Below are 21,219 nucleotides of genomic sequence, written 5' to 3'. Positions count from 1 at the left end.
TGAGGAATGGGATTGTGTGGGGGGGTAGGCTTATATTTTCTACTTTACATATTTCTCTTTTGAAATTTTGTAATCATACTTTTTAAAATAACACATTTTCAGCTTCACTTATACAGTTCTTAGTTTAATTTTTTAAAAAAATATTTTATTTATTCATTTGTCAGAGAGTGAGAGAGAGAGCGCACAGAGAGTGAGGCAGAGGGAGAAGCAGACTCCCTGCTGAGCAGGGAGCTGACATGGGACTCAATTTCAGGACCGTGGAATCATGACCCAAGCTAAAGGCAGACACTCAACGAACAGAGCCACCTAAGCGTCCCTACAGTTCTTAGTTTTAAAACAAGGAAATAAAATATCATCATGGGGTCATGTGGATGGCTCAGCTAACCGTTTGCCTTCAGCTCAGGTCATGATCCCAGGGTCCTGGGATCGAGTCCTGCATTGGGCTCCTTGCTAGTTAAGGAGCCTGCTTCTCCCTCTGCCTGCCTCTCCCCCTGCTTGTGCTCTTTCTGACAAATAAAATCTTTAAAAAGTAATTTAAAAACTAAAACATCTCTGAAGGAGATTCATTGAGACTGAGAGATTAAAAATCAAATCTCTATTTAATAACCACAAGAGGTTATTATTTATTTATTTATTTTTTAAAAGATTTAACTTATTTATTTGAGAGAGAGAGAATGAGAGCATGAGAGGAGAGAGGTCAGCGGGAGAAGGAGACTCCCTGGTGAGCAGGGAGCCCGATGTGAGACTCGATCCCAGGACTCCAGGATCATGACCTAAGCCAAAGGCAGTTGCTTAGCCAGCTGAGCCACCCAGGCACCCAACAGGTTATTTTTTAAAAGCACAACATACTTGTCATTTGTTTTTAAGAAATTTTTATTAATGATTGGTTTTTAATCTATCATTTTTAATAAAAACAGGCAGATAGTTGATGTAAAAGCAGTCCATGATATATGAGAAAAACCCTGAGATAAGATTACTCTTGATGTAGTGGGAATCAGATTTTTTTTCTATTTAAAAAAGAGACCACTCTTTTATCTCTTAGATCCACTGTCTAGTATTAGGTAGTCAGCCTAACTCCTTTCCGTTAGTTTTTATTTTTGAAGCTCAAAACTATCTAAACATCTCTGGTACCAATGATCATGGGGTTAAAATTTCAGATATCCTGAGATTCAAGAAAGGGTCACCTTTTGTATGGCACAGTATTTTAAGAGGTTATGAAAAGGGCAGAAAGTACAGAGTGTCTACTCCTGGTGGACATAAGAACTATACAAAGGACAGAATCAAGCAAGAAACTACAGAATACTGTTGCACTGTTTGGGGCTGATGAAATGGGAGAAGCTAGAGAAAGCTTCCAAATGTTGAATTTCATAGATCTAACCTCTTTGTCCTTTGGAGGAGTACCGGCTTCTTAAACTTCATCTCTAACTGCCAGCTCTTAGGCCTTTCCTGTGTAAATTAAGTTCGCTTTGTATTTACTCTCAGGGAGGTAGCCTTGTTCCCCTCCAAGCAGAAAGAAAAGCAATAAAATATCTTAAGAAGAGTGGCTTTTTGAGTATGTGTATGTAAGCACAGAAGTTTTTAAGAGGCATGGGATGAAAAATGGATTTGTTAGAGCTACATTAATCTTCTTGAGAAAGACAGGTAATTAGTCTCGTTCATTTGAGCGCTACTAATGTCAAACCAATGTTTTTAATATTAACAGAATTGAAAAATGTGAAATTAAGCTTTGATGCATTGATTCTAAACTTAGATTTACATTGTTAAGGTGCATACATCTCTGGCTGGAGCTCAATTATTCATTTCATTTTGGTTTTGTGGCCAATCACTGCTTCAAATTGAATGTTCTGTAAATGATTTATAGCCGCCAAGGCTCGTTCAGGAAGAAATCTGTATTAAAAAAAAAAAAGATGAAAAATTCTCAATTAAAAAATTTTTGACACGAGAGTTCTTTTTTGTTGTCCATTAAAATTTATGGAGAATTATCTGGTTTGCATTTAGTCTTCCTGTGTTCCTCCTTTTCCCCTTCACACCTACCCCTCTCTCTTTTGTGTGTGCGTGTGTCTTTTAATACTCGGAGTTCAAATACTGTGGACATATAAAGAAAACACTGGCATATACTACTCTTAAGACCTTCTCATATTAATGAAATACTAAAGGAGATTTTATATGATAAAGATGTGAAACTGAAGGGCTGGACTTATTGCTGAAACTGTCAATGAATCCTGATAGGAAGCATTCACAGAAGGACTGCCGAACCTACATCCCTTCTCTTCTCCTTAAATATTTACTATCTGTTACGCACCTTATAAGAAGCTAGACCAAGGTACTCAGCTATGGCCTGAGCAGCTTATTGCTGAGCTAAGAGGCTAAGAGGAGGCAATGAATGAGAAATACCAGCCTTCTCTAATTAAGGGCTATAGCTGTGAGGAGAATTCATGTGGGTTAGAATAGCGAAGGAAAACTTCAAAAGTGTTCAAGGATGAGTAAAGATTTGAGTAGACAGATGAAAGGAAGAGTGTATATGTGAATTTAAGAAGGAAGGTGTAACACATTCTGCAAAGAAAGTCATATAGAAAATCATTTTGGTGTTGACTAATGCAAGATTTACATCCTTGCCTGGGGTTGGATGGATAGAATAAGCAAAGGGGCAGGGAAGTTCTGGCTGGGAGAAAGACAAGTATAACTATTTAATTATTCTCACAAAGAAACCTCCATGCTAGTAACTGCATCTGCTCACAACATCGTCTATCTCTGTAAAAGGAATATGTGAAGAAGGTAAACGGTAAGTCCCTGTTGCTGTGTAACCATCATGACAATTCCACAATAATATCAAAGATTTTGAGACTCTTGTTTCTTGTACAAGGATACCTATTCTCCAAACCTGACAGGATGACTATGCTTAGTATCTTGTTCATAAGAAAATATGCTATGATTTTGATTTCTTTCAACATTAACATGACCCGTTTTGAGCCCCAAGAGAGAAGGAATCCCATGAAACTCCTTTCTTACATTTGCTTAGCAACAAGACCTTTAGTCAACCCTTGAGATGATGTTACCATGAGGCTGAGGTTATGCTAACTTAAGTTAGTCTATTTAAGCTAAAATGGAAGATTGAAATTGATGTAGCAATGAAGTTTGTCCCTGTTCTTGGATTGTTCCATTCCAAGGTAGCACTGTTTATGTGGATTGCTTTCAAAATGACCCAAGGCCTCGTGAAGTTAGCATTGTTATCTTCTCATTGATACAATTTTAGTCAATCATAAACTGTCCTTCAAAAGAAAGCTGAGATTATCTCCTCTGGGTAAATATTCCTATCTCTTCTTAGCATATTTTAAAGATTTTCTTTAATTTTTAAGTAATCTCTCCACCCACTGTTGGGTTTGAACTCACAATCCCAAGATCAAGAGCTGCATGCTCTACAGACTGAGCCATCCAGATGCCCTTTTTCCTAGAATGTTATGCAAGTTCTGCTTCCTAAGCCTTTAATATCTGACTTCTGCATTGTTGTTGTAGTTGTTGTTTTTAATGGCAGGGGCTTCACTTATCTTCTGGGATTATTAGGGTATGCTTAGAAAGGAGGTATTAACACCATCTACGTTTTCTATATGGAAAACCTGAGGCCACAGAGGTTAAATAACTCATCCATGGTCAAAACACTCTAAGTGGTAAAGCGGTTTTTAATCTTAGGTGGAGCATTCATTCTTAATCACTTTATCATATTGTATTCCTTTAAAAACAATCTTTGCTTTAGTTAGAGCAACCTCCAGCAGAGATGATACAGAAATCATAGAGGTGACAGAGAATGTCATTTAAGTACTGAAAAACAAAAAACTACCAACCTAGAATTCTATACTCAGTAAACATATCTTTCAAAGCTTAGGACAAAATAAAGAATTTGTTAAACATCCACAAAGCAAAAGAATTCACAACCAGCAGAACTTCTCTGAGAAAGTATTAAAGAATACTCTTCAGGCAGAGGGAAAATGAAACCCAGTAGAAGTCTGGATCTACACAAATGAATGAAGAGCACCAGAAATGTTAACCACATGGATAACATTTAAGATTTTACCTGGTTATTTAAATCTCTTTAAAAAGATATTGACTGTTTAAACAAACAAAAACTACATAATGTATGTCTTTTAACATATGTAGAATTAAAATGTATGATAATCATAGCATAAGTCAGAGGGGAAAGATAGAAGTATGCCATTGTAAGGTTCTTAGACTATACAGAAAGTGGTATAATATCATTTGAAGATTGACTGTGATAAGTTAAAGACACATACTATGGATTCTAAAGCAATAACTAAAGTAACAAAACAAAGAATTATAGTTAGTAAGCCAAAAGATGAAATAAAACGGAAACATGAAAATATTCAACTAAACCAAAAGGAGGCAGAAAAAGAGAAAAAGGAACCAAGAATAAATGGGATAAATAGAAAACGAATAGCAAGCTTTATATCTAGATTTAAATCTAACTAAGTCAATATTCATATTAAATGTAAAGAGTCTAAATACCCCCAATTAAAAGGCATAGATTGCCAAATTGGATTAAAAAAGAAACTATATACTGCCTACAAAAACACATTTCAAATATAAGGAGATAAATAGGTTAAGAGTAAAAGAAAAGACCAAGATATACTAAGAACATTAATCTAAAGAAGCTGAAGTGGGGGCCCCTGGGTGGCTCAGTGGGTTAAAGCCTCTGCCTTTGGCTCAGGTCATAATCTCAGAGTCCTGGGATCGAGCCCCACATCGAGCTCTCTGCTCAGCAGGGAGCCTGCTTCCTCCTCTCTCTCTGCCTGCCTTTCTGCCTACCTGTGATCTCTGTCAATTAAATAAATAAAATCTTAAAAAAAAAAAAAGAAGCTGAAGTGGCTGTATTAATATCAGTAGATTTCACAACAAAGTATATTTCCAGGGATAAATAAGGTTATTTCCAACATGAGTAGCTCATTCATCCAGAGGACATAATAATCCTAATTGCTATGCACATAATAACAGAACTTCAAAACACAGGAGGCAAAAATGAAAAGCAAAGAAAATAGACAAATTCATAATTATAGTTAAATATTGAGGTTCCTTTCAATAATTAATAAAATAGTCAGAAAATAACACTATCAATTTGATCTAAGCTGACATTTATAGAACACTCAACAATAAGGAATACTCTATTCATTCTTTTTGGGTACACATGGAACACTTACCAAAATAAACCATTTTCCAAACTTAACCTTGTCTCAATAAATTTAAAATATATCACTAAAAAGTAATTAAATTAGAAACCAGGAAAATTTCCAAAAGGTAGAAACTAAAAATTGCATTTCTAAGCAACCCATGATACAAAAGGGAAATCAGAAAGTATTCTGAACAGACTATAAATGAAAACATAATATGTTAGAAATTGAGAGACAGAATTGAAAATAGTACACAGGGGAACTTTATAGCATTAAGTGCCTATACTAGAAAAAAAAATAGATGAACTCAGTTTCCATGCTAACTAGAAAAAGAAGGGAAAATTAAATGGAAAATGTCATCATAAAAAGAAATAATAAAAATCAGAAGTTAGTGAAATAGAACATACAAAAAATTTAAAAAAATACATTAAAAAATTGGAGCACCTTGGTGGCTCAGTGGGTTAAGCCTCTGCCTTCAGCTCAGATTATGATCTCAGGGTCCTGGGATTAAGCCCCACGTTGGGCTCTCTGCTCAGTAGGGAGCTTGCTTCCCTCTCTCTCTCTTTGCCTGCCTCTCTGCCTACTTGTGATCTGTCAAATAAATAAAACCTTTAAAAAAATAAACCAAATGCTAGTTCTTTGGAAAAAAATCAATAAATTGATAAACCACTAGATAGACTGAAGAGAATAAAAAATAAAAAATACAACAAATTACCAATATCAGGAATGAGATGTTCTAAATATATTAAAAATACAATAAGGGAAGATTATGAATAAATTTATTCCAATAAATTTGACAACTTAGATGAAATGGACAAGTTCCCTGAAGGACACACATTACCAAGAACAAATAAGTACCCTGAATAGCCTTATAGGTTTTAAAGAAATTGGGTTGTAGTTAAAACTTTTCTACAAAGAAAATAGGCCCAGGTGGCTTCACTAGTGAATTCTACCAAAGTTTAAAGAAAAAATAATGCCAATCCCACAGAAGCTCTTTTGGAAAAGGGAAGAGGAGGGTATACTTTCCAACTCATTCTATGAGGTCAATATTATACTGATACAAAATCAGACAAATACATTACAATGGAGGGGTAATTTATTCTTTAAATTTAATCAGCAAAATGTACCATATCAACAAAGGGAAATGAAACTGAAAGAAAATATGATCTTAATACAGTTAGTAAAAGCATTTGATAAAAACTCTCGTCAAAATAGTAATAGAATAGAAGGGAACTTCCTAAACATGATAAAAAGCATCTATGAAAAAACATCTACAGCTAATGTTATACTTAATTGTGAAATACTTAATACTCTTCTCTTAAGCTTGAGAGGAATACTTGGATGTATGCTTTCACCAATTCTATCTGAAATTGCATGTAAAGTTCTAGCCAGTGCAATAACAAACAAAAATCCATACGGATTAGAAAAGAAGAAGTAAAAGTGCCTTTATTTGCAGACAATATGATCATCTGAAATAATCTGTAAAAAAAAAATTCTGTTAAAATCTACAAAAACTACTAGAAATGAATTTTGCAAGGGTGCTAAATACAAGAACAAAATGCAAAAATCAAACACATATTAGTAACAAACAATGGGAAATAAGAAATTTTTTTAATGCCATTTGCAATAGCATCAAAAATATTAAAATTTTGGGATGCATCTGATAAAAGGTGTATAAGATCATATGCTGAAAACGATAAAATGTTGTGTAGAGATATTAAAGAAGGTAAGAGAAAAAAATAGGAAAGATATTTTATGTTCTTTGTTTTCTTGGATTGGAAGACTCACTATTGTTAATGTCAATTCTTCCCTGGTTGATCAATAAATTCAATGCAACTTCCATCAAAACTCCAGTAGGCTTTTAAATAGACCCTTTATTTTCAGCTATATTGCATTTTCTTTAAACTGTTTTTCCTTCAGTTGGAATGGTCTCTAGCAAAGATTAAAGTGAGATGGTAGATGCGGTAGAGAAAATGAATCATTCTTTTTTGGGGGGACTGAATAAGGCAGTAACAGAGAAAACTTAACTGTTTTCCCTAGGCCTGGGAGGGGGTTTCCACAGCAACTTTCACAGCTGAAATACTCTTCATCGTAACGACAGCTCCATTGGTGTTTTTAGCATTTTAGATGTTTTGTACTGTACTTACTTTTCTAGTATTATATAGATATTGAAATATGATGGAACAAAAATCATCTTCTTATTGGTAAGTATTCCGTCTATCAAGCTTCTTGCAACTGTATCTGTCTCCAAGAGAGGCCACAGCCTGTGATAAGAAGAAAAAAGGCTGGTTATTTTTGTTGTTGTTGCTTTAATTATCAAAGGCAGGAAATTTAACTTATCATGATACCAAATTAGGATTTAAAAGGTTCTAGGATTCACTGACGAAATGCCACCTGCTCCCACCTGCCCAACACATGACATGGGGACGTTTTGTTATCACAATCTTAAACTTTCCCATCCACTGGGCATGTTTAATGGCTCACTCCCTCAAAATATCAAAAGGGTGGAGGGGCGCCGGGTGGCTCAGTTAGTTAAGCCTCCAACTCTCGGTTTCTGCTCAGGTCATGATCTCATGGTCCTGAGATGGAGCCTCGTAATGGGCTCTACTCTCAGCAGGGAGTCTGCTGGAGGGTTTTCTCTCTCCTTCTCCCTCTGCCCCTTCTGTTCATGCTCTCTAATAAATAAACAGATCTTTAAAAAATTTATCAAGTGGTGAAGAGGAATTAGATGATAGAGGTGAAGACGTTCCAGGCAAGGAAGAGTAGTGGGTAGGATTATTTTGGGGACAGAAAGGAAATATCTGACATCTTTCTTCAGGGCTTCCGGGATACAAGGCTATTGCTAAGCATAATTTGTTTCTACTGGAGTTATCCGATAAAGCTGGATTATTGTTGTTGTTTTGAGATTTTATTTATTTGTGTGTGAGAGAGAGAGCGTGAACATGTACAAGCAGCAGGCTGGAAGGCGGAGGGAGAAGCAGGCTCTCTCCTGATCAGAGAGCTCAATGTGGGACTCGAACCCAGGACCCTGGGATCATGACCTGAGCCTAAGGTTGCCGCTCCACTGACTGAGCCACCCAGGCAAAACTGGATTATTTTGAAGGCATCTAATTCTTGCGGTCCACCTCTGAACTGCCTATGTTACAATTTAATGAGAGTTCAAGATGCGCACAGGGAGTATACTGCATTCTGGAGGCGTGACCTTGTACATACTGAAGACTGTGTACGTGAGTTCCCGAGAAGCATTTATAACCACAGGCTCAGAGTGGAAGACCCACTAGTGCAAGATGATGACAAGAAATTAAAACATAAATGGAATGAAAGTGTTACATCAAAACTAAGAAGTCTGGGCACAGGCTGAATGGAAAAAGGTAGAAGAGCTAAGTTGTAACTTCTTTTCCTGACATGTTCTGTGATTTACTCCAGATTATTATGGGATGGAGGTTTCCGTGGCATGGAGTAGCAAGTCAGCACAGAGTAATATAAATCAATACCTTTCTAAATTATTGGGTTCTGCCTCTTCCCTCCTTGAGTTTTCCTACCTGGTTTCTCTTACCCAGTGTCTGAGCCAAGCCTGATATTAGTATATAAATATTTTAGCCTTTGCCAAGGGGACTCGGAATCCAGCTTTCTGCGTCAATCTTCAGCATTGCCTATCAGCCCATAAGGGTCACTCTCAAGCCTCCACACTCTCTGGGGTCGCATTAGCCTTACTCTTTTCATCTACCCTGTCTTCCCCACCAGTGGACCTGGTACTCTTGGCACACTAGTCCTGAATGCTTACCAAGAGGGTTTTATTTGGCCCAATTTTCTGTTTAAGCAAACAGAGTCCAGAGTCCCAGTCATACCACGGTATTTAGTTAAATACTGTGTACTTGATAAGTGCCTGTGGTCTAGCACTATTAAGAACTGCCCTGCCTGCAGGGGGCCACAGTTCCAGGGGCCACACAGCTAATCCGGAGCTTTAAGTCAGTAGCTTCAAAGGAGGCTAAGTTTTAAGGAGAATTTGTTAGCTCTTGTGAAGGAATCTATTGAGGACTAGTTCCCCTTTAGTACCAAATTGGCTTCAGATGAGCAAGCTTAGTGTCTTTTGTTAACCTGCAGCAGAATATATACCAGAATCGAGGCAAATCTGTGAGAGTATCTGAATGTTAGGGACTATCTCCTTACCTTTCTGCCTCCCCCCCCCCCCTTCAGGACCATTTTCTCCTCTCTTATGGTTTCAAATGCTCCCGTACCAGAGATAAAGTTCTCATAGAAATTCATCTTGATAAAAGGGTTAGGGGCTCAATTTATTGCTGCTCCTAGGAGCATTTGCATTTTAATGGAGGACAAGGAGGTAATGGTGATCAAATGCTGTGGTTATTATTTAATACATCAGTGGTCTCCAAACCGGTCTCCAGACTTACCTGGTAGGTATAGGTATGCTTGTAAAGCAAAGCAAAGCAAAACGTCTCATTCTTGGAGCTCATCTCAGTCAGAATCTCTAAGGAAGACCCACAGAACATTTTTTTCCTATGGAAACCCAGGTGAGGATTCTTAGGATCAGAGCAGTTTGAAAAATGTTGGAGTACTTCATGCTAGTACCGTGGAAGATGGAAAGGGGGTGTATACTTGTACCTTTCCATAGTCTGAGGAGCACAAACCATGAATGGGCAAGGGGGATGTTACACAATATCCATTTTAGGGGTGGGGCTTCTAGGAGAGGACACTCTTGACATCCCTGAGCACACCTCTCCAGCCTGTCCCACCCCCCTCTCATTCCCTCTCGGCACCTGAGGGTGTTGAACCTTTCACCTGGACTCAAATAAACACCCCATTGCCTAACTCGTTGGCAGCCGGTCACTCCTGCTAGTCTTCAATGCATTTCCCCCCTTTATTCATCTAATTTCAAACTGAAAACTTAAAGGCAGTACAATATTAAGAAGAAACATTTTTTCTTTTTCATTTTTTCCATATTTTCCTCAGTTGATCCACCTAAAGATTTCTTGTACAGATTTCCTATCAATTTCTCATGCCATATTCTCATCCTAACTTGACTTAGACCTCACCTTGTGCTTGGGTTTTTGGTGAACCCAGTATTCACAAAAACTGGGCAGAGACATGAGGTTTTGATTCCAGTTTTCCCCAAGGTTTCAAGTTCTGATGTCAGAGCTCTATGGAAGCCAACGGCAGCAAATTTGCTGGCACTGCAAGAGAATTACCCACCATTATTACTAGCTTTCTGTAAGAAGGCAACGCTGATTTGGTTTGAGAACAGGTAGAAGCCAACATCCTAAATCTCCCACTTGGTCATCAGTTTTCATCTACGTTTTCTTAACATGATTTTCCAGAATTCTGAGTGTACCAATTTCTTACTTAGCAACAATAGCAATGGAATGGATTCTAGTAATGTATTAACTAACTTACTGCTCACATTTCTACCCTAGTGTAAGGTTTTCTGGTTAGGCTGTTTTCTGATCAGTTTTAACAGTTTTAAATAAAAACTGTTGTTTTTATTTTGAAAAGGTATGAAACAGGAAAAACATACTTAGAAAAACTACATAACCAATATTTACACTGCAGCTTCTGTGGGACTCTACACATTTCTCCTTTCTTGCTAAGCGGGTTCCTAGTTTCTCTCTTGACCTTAGAGGCCGCTTTGGCTTCTTAATTTCATTGTGAAAATCTGGAGTAAATGAAAAGACCTCAGGTGGCATGGGGGTGCCTGTGTGCGCAGCCTTCAGCATATCACTTTATCTTCTTTGATGTCCTGATTTTTAAACAAAAGTAATAAAATATAGGGCTGACTTGAGGATTAAATTGTTTGGCATATGCCTTATAACTTCATTACCTGTAAGAATCTATATAAATGTTCATTGTATTTTCGAATCAGTTGACAATAAGAACAGTAAAATTAAAGGCCAGCTGCTTTCTTAAGGGAGAGTGAAAAAAAAAAAAGTATTAGGACATTGGGTTTCCACATTTCTAAACATTAAAACAATAGCAAATGTTTAATCTGCGAAATTCTTATATTTTAAGACAGCAGAGGCAGCTTGAAACCGCCCTTATGTGTGTGCAATGACCCCTGACATTAAAATTTAACTATAGTGCTACTTTCAGTGTCAGAAGTAGTTTTGTCCATGACTCAGTTTAACCTTGATCATGATGTCCAGGTACATAATAAACCTATTAATTACCCATACCCTCCCACTGAGACTTATGTGTTGCCTGTTATAAAAAGAACTGGACCAACTGTTAGCAAGTTTTTCGATGAGGTCTACATGAAGCCGAAGTAAGGAAAAGAGATACCATTGAAGGAATTTATAAGAAAAAGAGATTTTTCAAAGAGTATATCCTCGGGGCCCCCCAACCTTTTCTCTTAGGTCTACCAAGGGGTAGACCATGCAATGTACTATCTGCATCTTTTAATCAGCTAGAGGCTCAGTCCCTCTCTCTCTCATACATACACCGTCTTTCATGGCACAAGCACACTGGAAAATGTTTTGGTCCAGGGTTCACTCTGGTGAGCTGGTCTTGGGCCTGCAGGTGATGGCACCCATTTATGTTCATTTGGACTACTGTAGGTTTTACTTCTTAGTCTGTGGGTCCCTGTTTCTTTTATCAACATGAACTCTTTCCAGGATACAACGGAAACATACTAGGCATTACATTTCATTGCTTTACAGAGGAGCTTTCAGAAATCTAAATGATACAACCAGTTTCACTGTTTTAGGAGGAGTCATTGTAAAAGTTTATTCTAGATTACTATGTAAATTCTGTAAATAACCCTGCAACAAGGATTGGAATCTAAGGTCTAATAAACCCTTAAAAGACATTATATATATATATATAGATATATATATCTATATATATATGTCATTGCTGGAAAATATTACTTACCAATATGGGATAAGATAAGGAATCACTCCGTGGCCACACACTGAAGCCACTGTGACAATGTGGCCATGATTTCTCTTCATCATGGGTGGAAGAAGTGCTTTTGTGATCTTAAAGATCATTGCAGAAAGAAAAAAACAAACAAACATGGCACAGGTATTAGGTTTCTAAATTAGGTAGTTTTCTTTTTAAGAAAAAATAACATTTGAGACAACTTTAAAGATGAAGTGAAATACGTGTTGATATTCCATGATCACTTCTATGTAAATGACAGAAATGAAAAAGATTGAAATGTATTTGTTTAAGCTGGCATTGAGGGCTGTGTACTAAATATCACATGCTAAGAACTCATTTTAATATGCCCCCTTCTTCCTTGGGGGGCCTGGGAGGCTCGGTCAGTTAAGTGTCTGACTCCTGATTTTGGCTCAGATCATGATCTCAGGGTCATGAGATGGAGCCCTTGTTGGGTTTTAGGCTCAGTGCAGAGTGTGCTCGAAATTCTTTTTCTCCCTCTCCCACTGCCTCTCCCTGTGCTTGTGGGCTCCTGTACACTCTCTCTCCCTCTCTCTCTAAATAAATACATTTTAAAAATCTTTTTTGAAAGGTTTTTATTTATTTGAGAGAGGGAGAGAGAGACAGAGACAGAGACAGAGAATGAGTGGGGTGAGAGGCAGAAGGAGAAGCAGGTTCCCTGCTGAGCTGGGAGCCCAGTTGGGGGCTTGGTCTCTGGACCTTGGGATCATGACCTGAGCCACCCAGGTGCCCCAATAAACAAAAATCTTAAAAACAAAATTCCTCTCTTGTCCCTTCAGAAGGAATCAAATATCTCTTTTATGGATAGGTCAACTGAATAATATTAAGGGGAAAATTTAGTGTTTTCAGAACTGAAAATATCCCCTATGGTAATCTGGTATCATGTAAACTTTTTAAATCTTTTCTTTTTTTCTTTTTGGTTTGGAGCTTTATCATTCTAATTAGAAGAATTGAAACCTTGTGTTACTGTATCAAGTTAAGTAGAAAAAGCTGAGTTTTGTCCTATCCACAATCATGGTCTATTGTGATTATATTTAGTATCTCCCTGTTTGTGACATTGTGTATTATATGTTGATGTTACAGGAAACAGAAAGCCATTCTTTGTCTCCAAAAAGCTTTTGCTGTTTTGTGAGAAGTATCAGTATTTTATGAAATAAACACGCCCTACGGACCCTATAGCAAATTCTCACAGCCAAAACTGCCAAGCCAAGCCACTCCCAAATTTCTGACCCACAAACTCTGAAACGAAAACATTTATTATTGCTCTAAGCCGTTAAGTTTTGATATAATGTGCTATGCAGCTATAGATAACTAACACATGAGGTCCCTATGTAGTTTGGTGGGCATAATAATCAATCCTCACTAGCATGTGTGGGGGCTGGGCAGATGCAGGGGGGACACATCTCTTCCTTCTCTTACAGAATCCAGATTTGCTCTAGGCTCTAGACTGAATACTGGGGCACTGATAAATCCATGTAAATGCTTTCTACAAACTCATAGTTCAGTTTCTCCCCCCCCCCCCACCCAAGATTTTATTTATTTGACAGACACAGTGAGAGAGGGTACACAAGTAGGGGAAGTGGGAGAGGGCAGATGCAGGCTTCCCGCTGAGTAGGGAGCCCAGTGCGGGGCTCGATCCCAGAACCCTGGGATCATGACCTGAGCCAAAGGCAGCTGCTTAACGATTGAGCCATCCAGGCGCCCCTTCTGGTCTTCTGATAACCAATTATAAGAGGTCTGTAGAGCCATATATCTAACTTTGTCATGGATCCAGAGTTTGTCTGAGTCCCGTGCAGAAAAGTTTCTAACACCTATACGCATTCAAGTAGTGATTTACGTTGTCCTTTCAGTTCTAAAATTCCATGGTAGGAGGTCACAAATGAATGTATATCGTATATATTTCCTCTAAAGCACTGAAAAGATGTACACTGACAACCCTTAGCAAAGCTCCACAAATATATTGAGCACCCGGTCCATCCAGGTCATGTTTTGTGTCAGGTTCTGGTGTATAAGACATACCAACTAGCCTACATTCTGGTGAGTTGTGTCCCTTCAAACTCCATGCCCCTCTGTCAGAGACTCTCCCACTCAAATTAATTTGGTGATTCTTGATTTAAGGCAAATATAAAGGTGTGAACTTAACTACACCTAAAGAGGAGTGTGAGATATCCACACACCAGAAAGTTTTCTTACACTCACCCAAAAATGTCCCAGGATGTTGACCTCAAAAGTTTTGGTGATCTCTTCATCCTTGGTACTAAGAAGGTCAGCTGGATATATTGTCCCGGCGTTATTCACCAGGATGGTCACATCTCCCACTTCTTTCTTTACCTTTGAAATGGAAAAAAAACAAAACACATTCACTGGATGTGTTACAGAAACTCAAAGTTTTGAAAAAAAGAAAAGAAACAAAGTTTCAGGGCTGAAGTCATTCAGGGATTAGATTCTTTTTTTTTTTTTTTTTTTTTTTCAGGGATTAGATTCTTTATTGCACTCCATCAGGTCTCTCAGAGTTCAGGCAGGACAAAAACTTGAGTCAAAAAGTGGATGCCCGGCTCCTAGGTGGCTCAGTGGGTAAAGCCTCTGCCTTCGGCTCAGGTCATGATCTCAGGGTCCTGCGATCGAGCCCCACATCGGGCTCTCTGCTTAGCAGGGAGCCTGCTTCCCCTGGCAAAGTCCCCACCCCCGCCTGCCTCTCTGCCTACTTGTGATCTCTGTCAAATAAATAAATAAATCTTAAAAAAAAAAAAAAAAGTGAATGTCAAGGAAACACTGTCATAAAGCTAGGAGAAACTATTTTTTCGACATCTAAGTAATCTTGGTCCTACCACCTACTAGTCATGTGACCACGGACAGCCCAACACCTCTGAACCTCAGTTTGCTTATCAGTCAAATGAGGTCAATAGGGTTATTGGGGAGATTAAAGCCTGCAGTCATTTATCAGTGTGCTCAGTTCATTGTATTTGATATCTACTCTTTTAAACATTGTCATATTATTAACATCACATTTTCTATAGAAGGCTAGGTTACCAGCAACATAAATAATATCCCTCAGAGAAAAAAACTGCAGATAAAAAAAAGGAATTAGTGCCAAAGTAATAGGACTAAAACGAAACTAGAAAGTGATCCTTTCTCCTGGGGATAAAACTCTTCTCTGTCGCTCCACACCACTGCTCAAACTTCTGAGCACAAAGAAATTGAACCTAATATTTAACAATAGGAATAGCCAGAGTGAGTGGATTCTATGCAAGGAGATAATATATGTGTCCTTCCTTCTTCACAGCCTCCTCAGTTGTAATTAAATCGGGCCACCAGAAAGAAACTTTACATTTTCCATGTCAATGGATACAAAATCACCTGAAGAAATGTGTCATCTGAAGTCTCACCTGCTTCACAGAGTTATAAATGTCGTCTCGGTTACCGCAGTCCACCACATAGGCATGGGCTGTGGCCCCCAGTTTTCTGCATTCGGCTGCTGTTTCCTCAACACCGTGCTGTAATCAGAAAGGGTAAGCGCAGAACGATGTAGGTCAGTTAGGGGACAAGAGTGGGAGAGAAAGAACTGGAGAAGAAATGTCTCTAAAGATTAAAATTCATGTCCAAGGGGCGCCTGGGTGGCTCAGTGGGTTAAGCCGCTGCCTTCGGCTCAGGTCATGATCTCAGGGTCCTGGGATCGAGTCCCGCATCGGGCTCTCTGCTTAGCGGGAAGCCTGCTTCCTCCTCCTCTCTCTCTCTGCCTCTCTGCCTACTTGTGATCTCTCTTCGTCAAATAAATAAATAAATAAATAAAATCTTTATAAAAAATTCATGTCCAAAATGCCTCCTCGTTTGTAAGAAAGTTTCAGGAGAGACACTGCTTGCCTAATGTGCAAAGAGATTTTACCTGGCTTTTCTGCCAGCCAGTGCTCCCATCCGTCACGTGTTTTCACCTTGTTTGGCTTTATTCTCAATAGCCGTTCTTTGTCAAAGTGTGTGGGGGGGGAAATCCTTCATGTTTTTCTAGCTTTTTATCTTGGGTTAGAGGGTTCTCCAGGAGGCAGTTTTTCTAAAGCAGACTACTCTCACAGCTAGAACACGCTTGAAAGATGTTGCTCTTGGTGGGGTCATCCATGGAGATGTTTGAGGACACGAGAAAAGAAAACTCAGCTTTTCATTTTACATATATTTATTGAGCACCAACCATATAATAGGTAGGAAAGCAATTCTAAACGATGGTAATTTTAGTCTATGCCTCTGCCTGTCACAGTTTTCTCGAGGATTCTAATTGAACCATCTCGGAGGGAAGGAGAAAGAAGGATCCTTATTTGAGGAAGACTTTTATAGGGAGACAAACCACTCTTGAGGATATAATCTTGTGGGCCAGTGTTCTGGAGTGAAAATAGGGGAGGGCCCTGGATAGTCTCCTCAAGTTTGCAAATGTAGTAACTTTGTGGTAACTTTGTAACTATTCTAGGACATGGAGAGGGAGAAACTTATTTTCAGCCTGAATTCAAAGACTATGAAGGAGCAGGAGGCTGGCTGAGGACAAAGCAGAAGCTGGCGCCTTGCACCCCCGCCCCTTCACCCGCTCCCCTCCATATGTGTAGCATTCCTCAGGCACCCCTGACTGCCATAAAACGATAAATAGTTAACTTGCAGAGATCACAGTCCTGCAAGGTAGGAGTCTCCCTTGGTTTGCAAATGTCCTTGAGATTTACAACAAAGAAGTTACCTTATCAATAGCCCTAATGTCACCCTCCCCTCCATGAAAAACGGAAGGAGGCGGAGGTAGAAGGAAAAGTAAATAAAGTTAAATTTCTTCTAAACCTAAATCTCATTAACAAGGATGCTTGATAGCAGGAATGTAAGATTCCACCAGGAGACTCCCAATTGTCTTTACTTGATAAGTAACCAGGCCTTCAATATCCTGGTAGTGCTTTTTTCCACATGTGTGGGCTAACCAGCCAGTTCTGCTTCTGTAAGATTGCTTTGTCTGCTTTCACGCCGGGGTCCCCTGACCCAATCCACTGATGCCAAGTATGCCTGTTCAAACTATCAATCAATCAGCTCAGCCCCACCCGAAACTTGTTTGTATCTGTCTATAAAAATCCTGCACCAACCCAGCTCTGTACCTCTCGGCGTTATCGGCAACGAGCAGCACAGAGGTCCAGGTTCGAACCTGCAATAAACGACCCTGGCTGATTGGCTTTGACTCACGTCTCTGGTGGTCTTTTAAGGTGGGGGTAATATTCAATGGGCATTTCACCTAAAATAAAATTGTCCTGTTGTTTCTCGACCTGCATTTCTGGAAAATTAGAATTCTTTTCAAGTTTTGACTTCTGTTGATTTTATTAAAATTATAAGGTTTTAAAAATTCCACTTTTTCGGGGGCGCCTGGGTGGCTCAATGGGTTAAGCCACTGCCTTCAGCTCAGGTCATGATCTCAGAGTCCTGGGATCGAGTCCTGCATCGGGCTCTCTGCTTTCCTCTCTCTCTCTGCCTGCCTCTCCATCTACTTGTGATTTCTCTCTGTCAAATAAATAAATAAAATCTTAAAAAAAAATTCCACTTTTTCCTCTCACAATTTATAGACTCTTTGTGATTAAGAGGCAAGGACACCTGAAAGCCCTTCTCTCACAACGGGTTGTTAGTTGTGTGGCTATAGCTGGGGCGGGGTGGTGGGGGGGAACAGTCCCTGAATGAATGACAGGTGGGTTCCCATAGCCAGCCCTGTCTCCCTGGGGTCCTTCATGTTCCAATACTTCAGGCTACGCCCCAGAGCAGTAGCCTGGAATCCCAAAGAAGAGACCTGAACAGAAATTAGGGCACGTAGTCATAGTCAATGTCCCCTCATAGTCTTTTGGGAGTTGCAGAGGAGTAAAGGAGGACAGGTGCTCTTTCCCCCATTTCGGCTTCAGTTGGTAGCCTGCTCATTGCCCAGTTACAGGAACCATGCATTCTCTTGTCTCTAGATTCACGGTCAGTAGAGAGCACTGGTCACCAGAGCTTTCCTCAGAGGCTCTGATTGAAGACTTCAAAATTTGTCAGTCTTACAACTGAGCTATAGAACTACAAAATGTAATGCCTTGTCTTTTCGTAAGCAAAATAGTTGCTTTAGCTTCAACTCCAGCTTGCGTTGTTTACTCCACTTTCCAGAGTTTTCCTAAAGCAACAGTTCAGATTGAGTGAGGGAAACTGCTAAGATGATTCATTAGGTCGGGCCAAAGAAGCCAGCCATAACAAAAAGGGAGTTGGGACCTTCCACAGGTAAAGAAGATCTGAGTTACATTTGTAGCCCTAGAGTGAATCGTTTAATACCTTTAATGTTTAATCATAAAATTCAAGGATTCAAAGAAATCCTGTGAGGTGAGGCAACTCGTCCTTCAGGCAGAATCTTAAATAAGTCAATTTTTTTTTTTTTTTTTTGGTCACTGGAACTTTAAAAATGTAATTAAGTGTGAATTCTCTCCCCCAAAACACACATCTGGAAAGATTCAAAGGTTAGATTTTATCAAGTCTTATTCATGGATTTATACTTAGTTCTCTTTTTTTGATGAGTGCTTGAGAACAGCAGACAAGTTTTCTCAATTTAAATTCTTGTCCTTTTCTAAAAACTGCACTGGAATCTCTTCAAGGACCAAACCAAAGCCAAATCACTTTCATGTACATCAACTCATCTATTAAATGCCTGGGTCTGTTACATAGAAGTGTGTCAACTTTTCCTTGTATAGTATCCTTAGTGTCTGGAAAGAACCAGAGAAGAAGTACTTTTCTAAGTTCAAGTGACCTTTCTTTTTAAAGACTTTACTTTTACATAATCTCTACCCTCAGTGTGGGGCTTGGACTTAGAACCCCAAGATCAAGAGCCACGTGCTTCATCGACTGAGTTAGCCAGGTGCCCCCCAGTGACATTTCTGAAGGCTTTAAGAAGCAGGGGCCAACTAGACATGATAGCAAAGAACACGAGAGAGTAGTAATACGACGGCAGTTAAGATCTCACTGTGATTGGTGGAAAACCTGATTCTTAAAAAAAACTTTACAGTTTTTTTAATTTTAAAATCCTGCAACATTTTTCTGTGTATATTTTCATGGCCTTACCAGAATTCACAAGTTTAGGGGAAATGATACAAAATTTCAGTTATTTCAGTTTTGAGTACTTAATATGGTGTTTACAAATAACAGTACAAGAAAAATATGAATGCTCAAGAGAAAGCCCGACTCACTGGTTGTGGATTTTATTTAACATGACTAATGTTTACTATGGCCGAGAATTCACTTGTTTAATCTTCTTGCCCGGGAGTCCACAAACTATTGTGCAAATTGCCAGAGTAAATATTTTAGGATGGTGTGCATGTGAGGGAAGGCACTAAGAGATTCTATCATATGTTCTTCTTTGTTTCTTTATTCGGTTTTTGCCTTCTTTGACATGCTTTTAACAATGTAAAAAACATTCCTAGGGGCACCTGGGTAGCTCAGTGGGTTAAAGCCTCTCCCTTCGGCTCAGGTCATGATCTCAGGGTCCTGGGATGGAGCCCCACATCGGGCTCTCTGCTCAGCAGGGAGCCTGCTTCCCCCTCTCTCTCTGCCTGCCTCTCTGCCTACTTGTGATCTCTCTCTGTGTGTCAAATAAAATTTTTTAAAAATCTAAAAAAAAAAAAAATCTCAAAGAGAAGGAAATGGCCCCTGGGAGGCTCAGTTGGTTAAGCATCTGCCTTCAGCTCAAGTCATGGTCCCAGTGTCTTGGGATTGAGTTCTTCACTGGACTCCTTGCTCAGCGGGGTGCCTGCTTCTCCCTCTCCCAGCCCTTCCCCCCTGCTCATGTTTGCTCTCTCTCTCTCTCAAATAAATAAATACAATCTTTAAAAAAAAAAAAAAAAAAAAAGGAAACGGGAAAGCCTGGAAGTAGCCTGGCTCCGAGTCCATGTTATCAACCATGCCAGATATCATGGCATTAAAAAAAAAAAAAATCACTGCTTAGTTCTCAATTATGTTCCCTTTGTCAAACCATCCCAATACATATGTAGAATATGGCACTGGAGAGTTTATTAAACAACGAAAAAGAAAAATACAAACATAAGCGGTTGCTAAGTTAAATAATTTTTACAACATATGTCTTACTTGTGACTTTAAAAGATGGGCACGTGAGTGCGTTACCTTATTAATATCCCACAGAACCAGTCGGCTCTTCCGTTTTGCAAATTCATACGCAGTCCACCTCCCGATTCCATGCCCGGCTCCTGTAATGAGAACGATCTCCCCAGCCACCGATTTTCTCCTTCGGGGAAAGAAAACCTTCACCAGTGCCTCCAAGTAGGAGTAGATAATGGTGAGCAGGAGCAGGAGGAGGTCCAGGATAATATTCATGGCGCTGCTCTGTACTCTTCTCCTCTGGCTCTGTCCTCCTCTAACGCCAGCAGAGAGCCACCCTCTCCACAGAGCTCCCGGGAAGAGCTGTGCTCCAAGTGTGGATAGGACTGGCAGAAGTAAGCCAGATTTGCTGCAGGCTTTGTCCACGTGTTCTAGTAGATGGGAAACACCTGAGTTTGGAAGTGATGCAATTGTTACTGAAGGCTTGGCACCGGGACACGGAATCCTGGAAGAAGTGTTCTTTGGACTGGCTTACTGAGAAGCAGTTGTGTGCTATGTTGCACAGGGAAGTTGCCCCTCTAGAAATAATTCCAGAGAGAGTGCATCAGCTAATGGTGTTTTGCTCATCTCTTGGTATCTCTCTGTAAACCAGTGTGTGTGTGTGTGTGTGTGTGTGTGTGTGTTTAACTGAAGGAAAAGGAGAAAGGAGAGATATTATCTTTAGGAGACTTAAATATGGGCCAACCAACCCTGGTGTGATTCATTTATTCAGGAAAGCCCAGCATCAATATTTCTGTGAACTACTTATTTTACAGAAGGTGCTAATTTCTCTGAAAACCTCTTAAGTTTGGAGGAGATTGGAGGTTCTATAAAGCAATCAGTTCCCTCTGTGATGCTATGGGAATGAGCATTAGCTCCGGAACCAAGACTGCACTTAAAAGTGGTACGACTTGAGGGTGCCTGGGTGGCTCAGTTGGTTAAGCGACTGCCTTCAGCTCAGGTCATGATCCTGGAGTCCTGGGATCGAGTTCCGCATCAGGCTCCCAGCTCCACAGGGAATCTG

General features: G+C 39.5%; 1 protein-coding gene across 2 annotated transcripts; it reads right to left on the bottom strand.

The window, feature by feature from the left end:
* Positions 1–855: 855 nt before the first annotated feature.
* Positions 856–20,564, bottom strand: HSD17B13 (hydroxysteroid 17-beta dehydrogenase 13). 2 transcript variants are annotated; one of them, XR_014310610.1, is made up of 8 exons: positions 20,223–20,564; positions 15,476–15,583; positions 14,289–14,420; positions 12,060–12,166; positions 10,229–10,366; positions 9,587–9,692; positions 7,325–7,441; positions 856–1,887 (listed from the first exon to the last, which is right to left on the bottom strand). XR_014310610.1 is itself a non-coding variant. In XM_082726668.1 (7 exons), exons 1-7 carry the CDS (start codon positions 20,430–20,432, stop codon positions 1,797–1,799), a joined length of 903 nt encoding a protein of 300 aa, XP_082582794.1. In that variant the 5' UTR covers positions 20,433–20,560; the 3' UTR covers positions 856–1,796. The 2 variants fall into 2 exon arrangements, 1 of the variants encoding a protein (XP_082582794.1); XM_082726668.1 differs by lacking the exon at positions 9,587–9,692 and having other exon boundaries at positions 20,223–20,560.
* Between the last annotated feature and the right edge of the window lie 655 nt (positions 20,565–21,219).

This window comes from Mustela nivalis (assembly GCF_964662115.1).
Source record: "Mustela nivalis genome assembly, chromosome: 4".
NCBI classification, from domain to species: Eukaryota; Metazoa; Chordata; class Mammalia; order Carnivora; family Mustelidae; genus Mustela; species Mustela nivalis.
The sequence above is the reverse complement of the archived record's forward strand: the minus strand, read 5'-3'. Positions and strand labels throughout refer to the sequence as shown.

Excerpts from the sequence above, each read along its gene's own strand:
- HSD17B13 (XM_082726668.1), bottom strand. The coding sequence starts at position 20,432 with ATGAATATTATCCTGGACCTCCTCCTGCTCCTGCTCACCATTATCTAC. Across the intron at positions 10,367-12,059 it reads CCTTATCTTATCCCATATTG|TGCCAGCAAATTTGCTGCCG; the intron begins GTAAGTAATATT and ends ATTCTCTTGCAG. Across the intron at positions 7,442-10,228 it reads ACCAAAAACCCAAGCACAAG|GCTGTGGCCTCTCTTGGAGA; the intron begins GTGAGGTCTAAG and ends TTCTTATCACAG.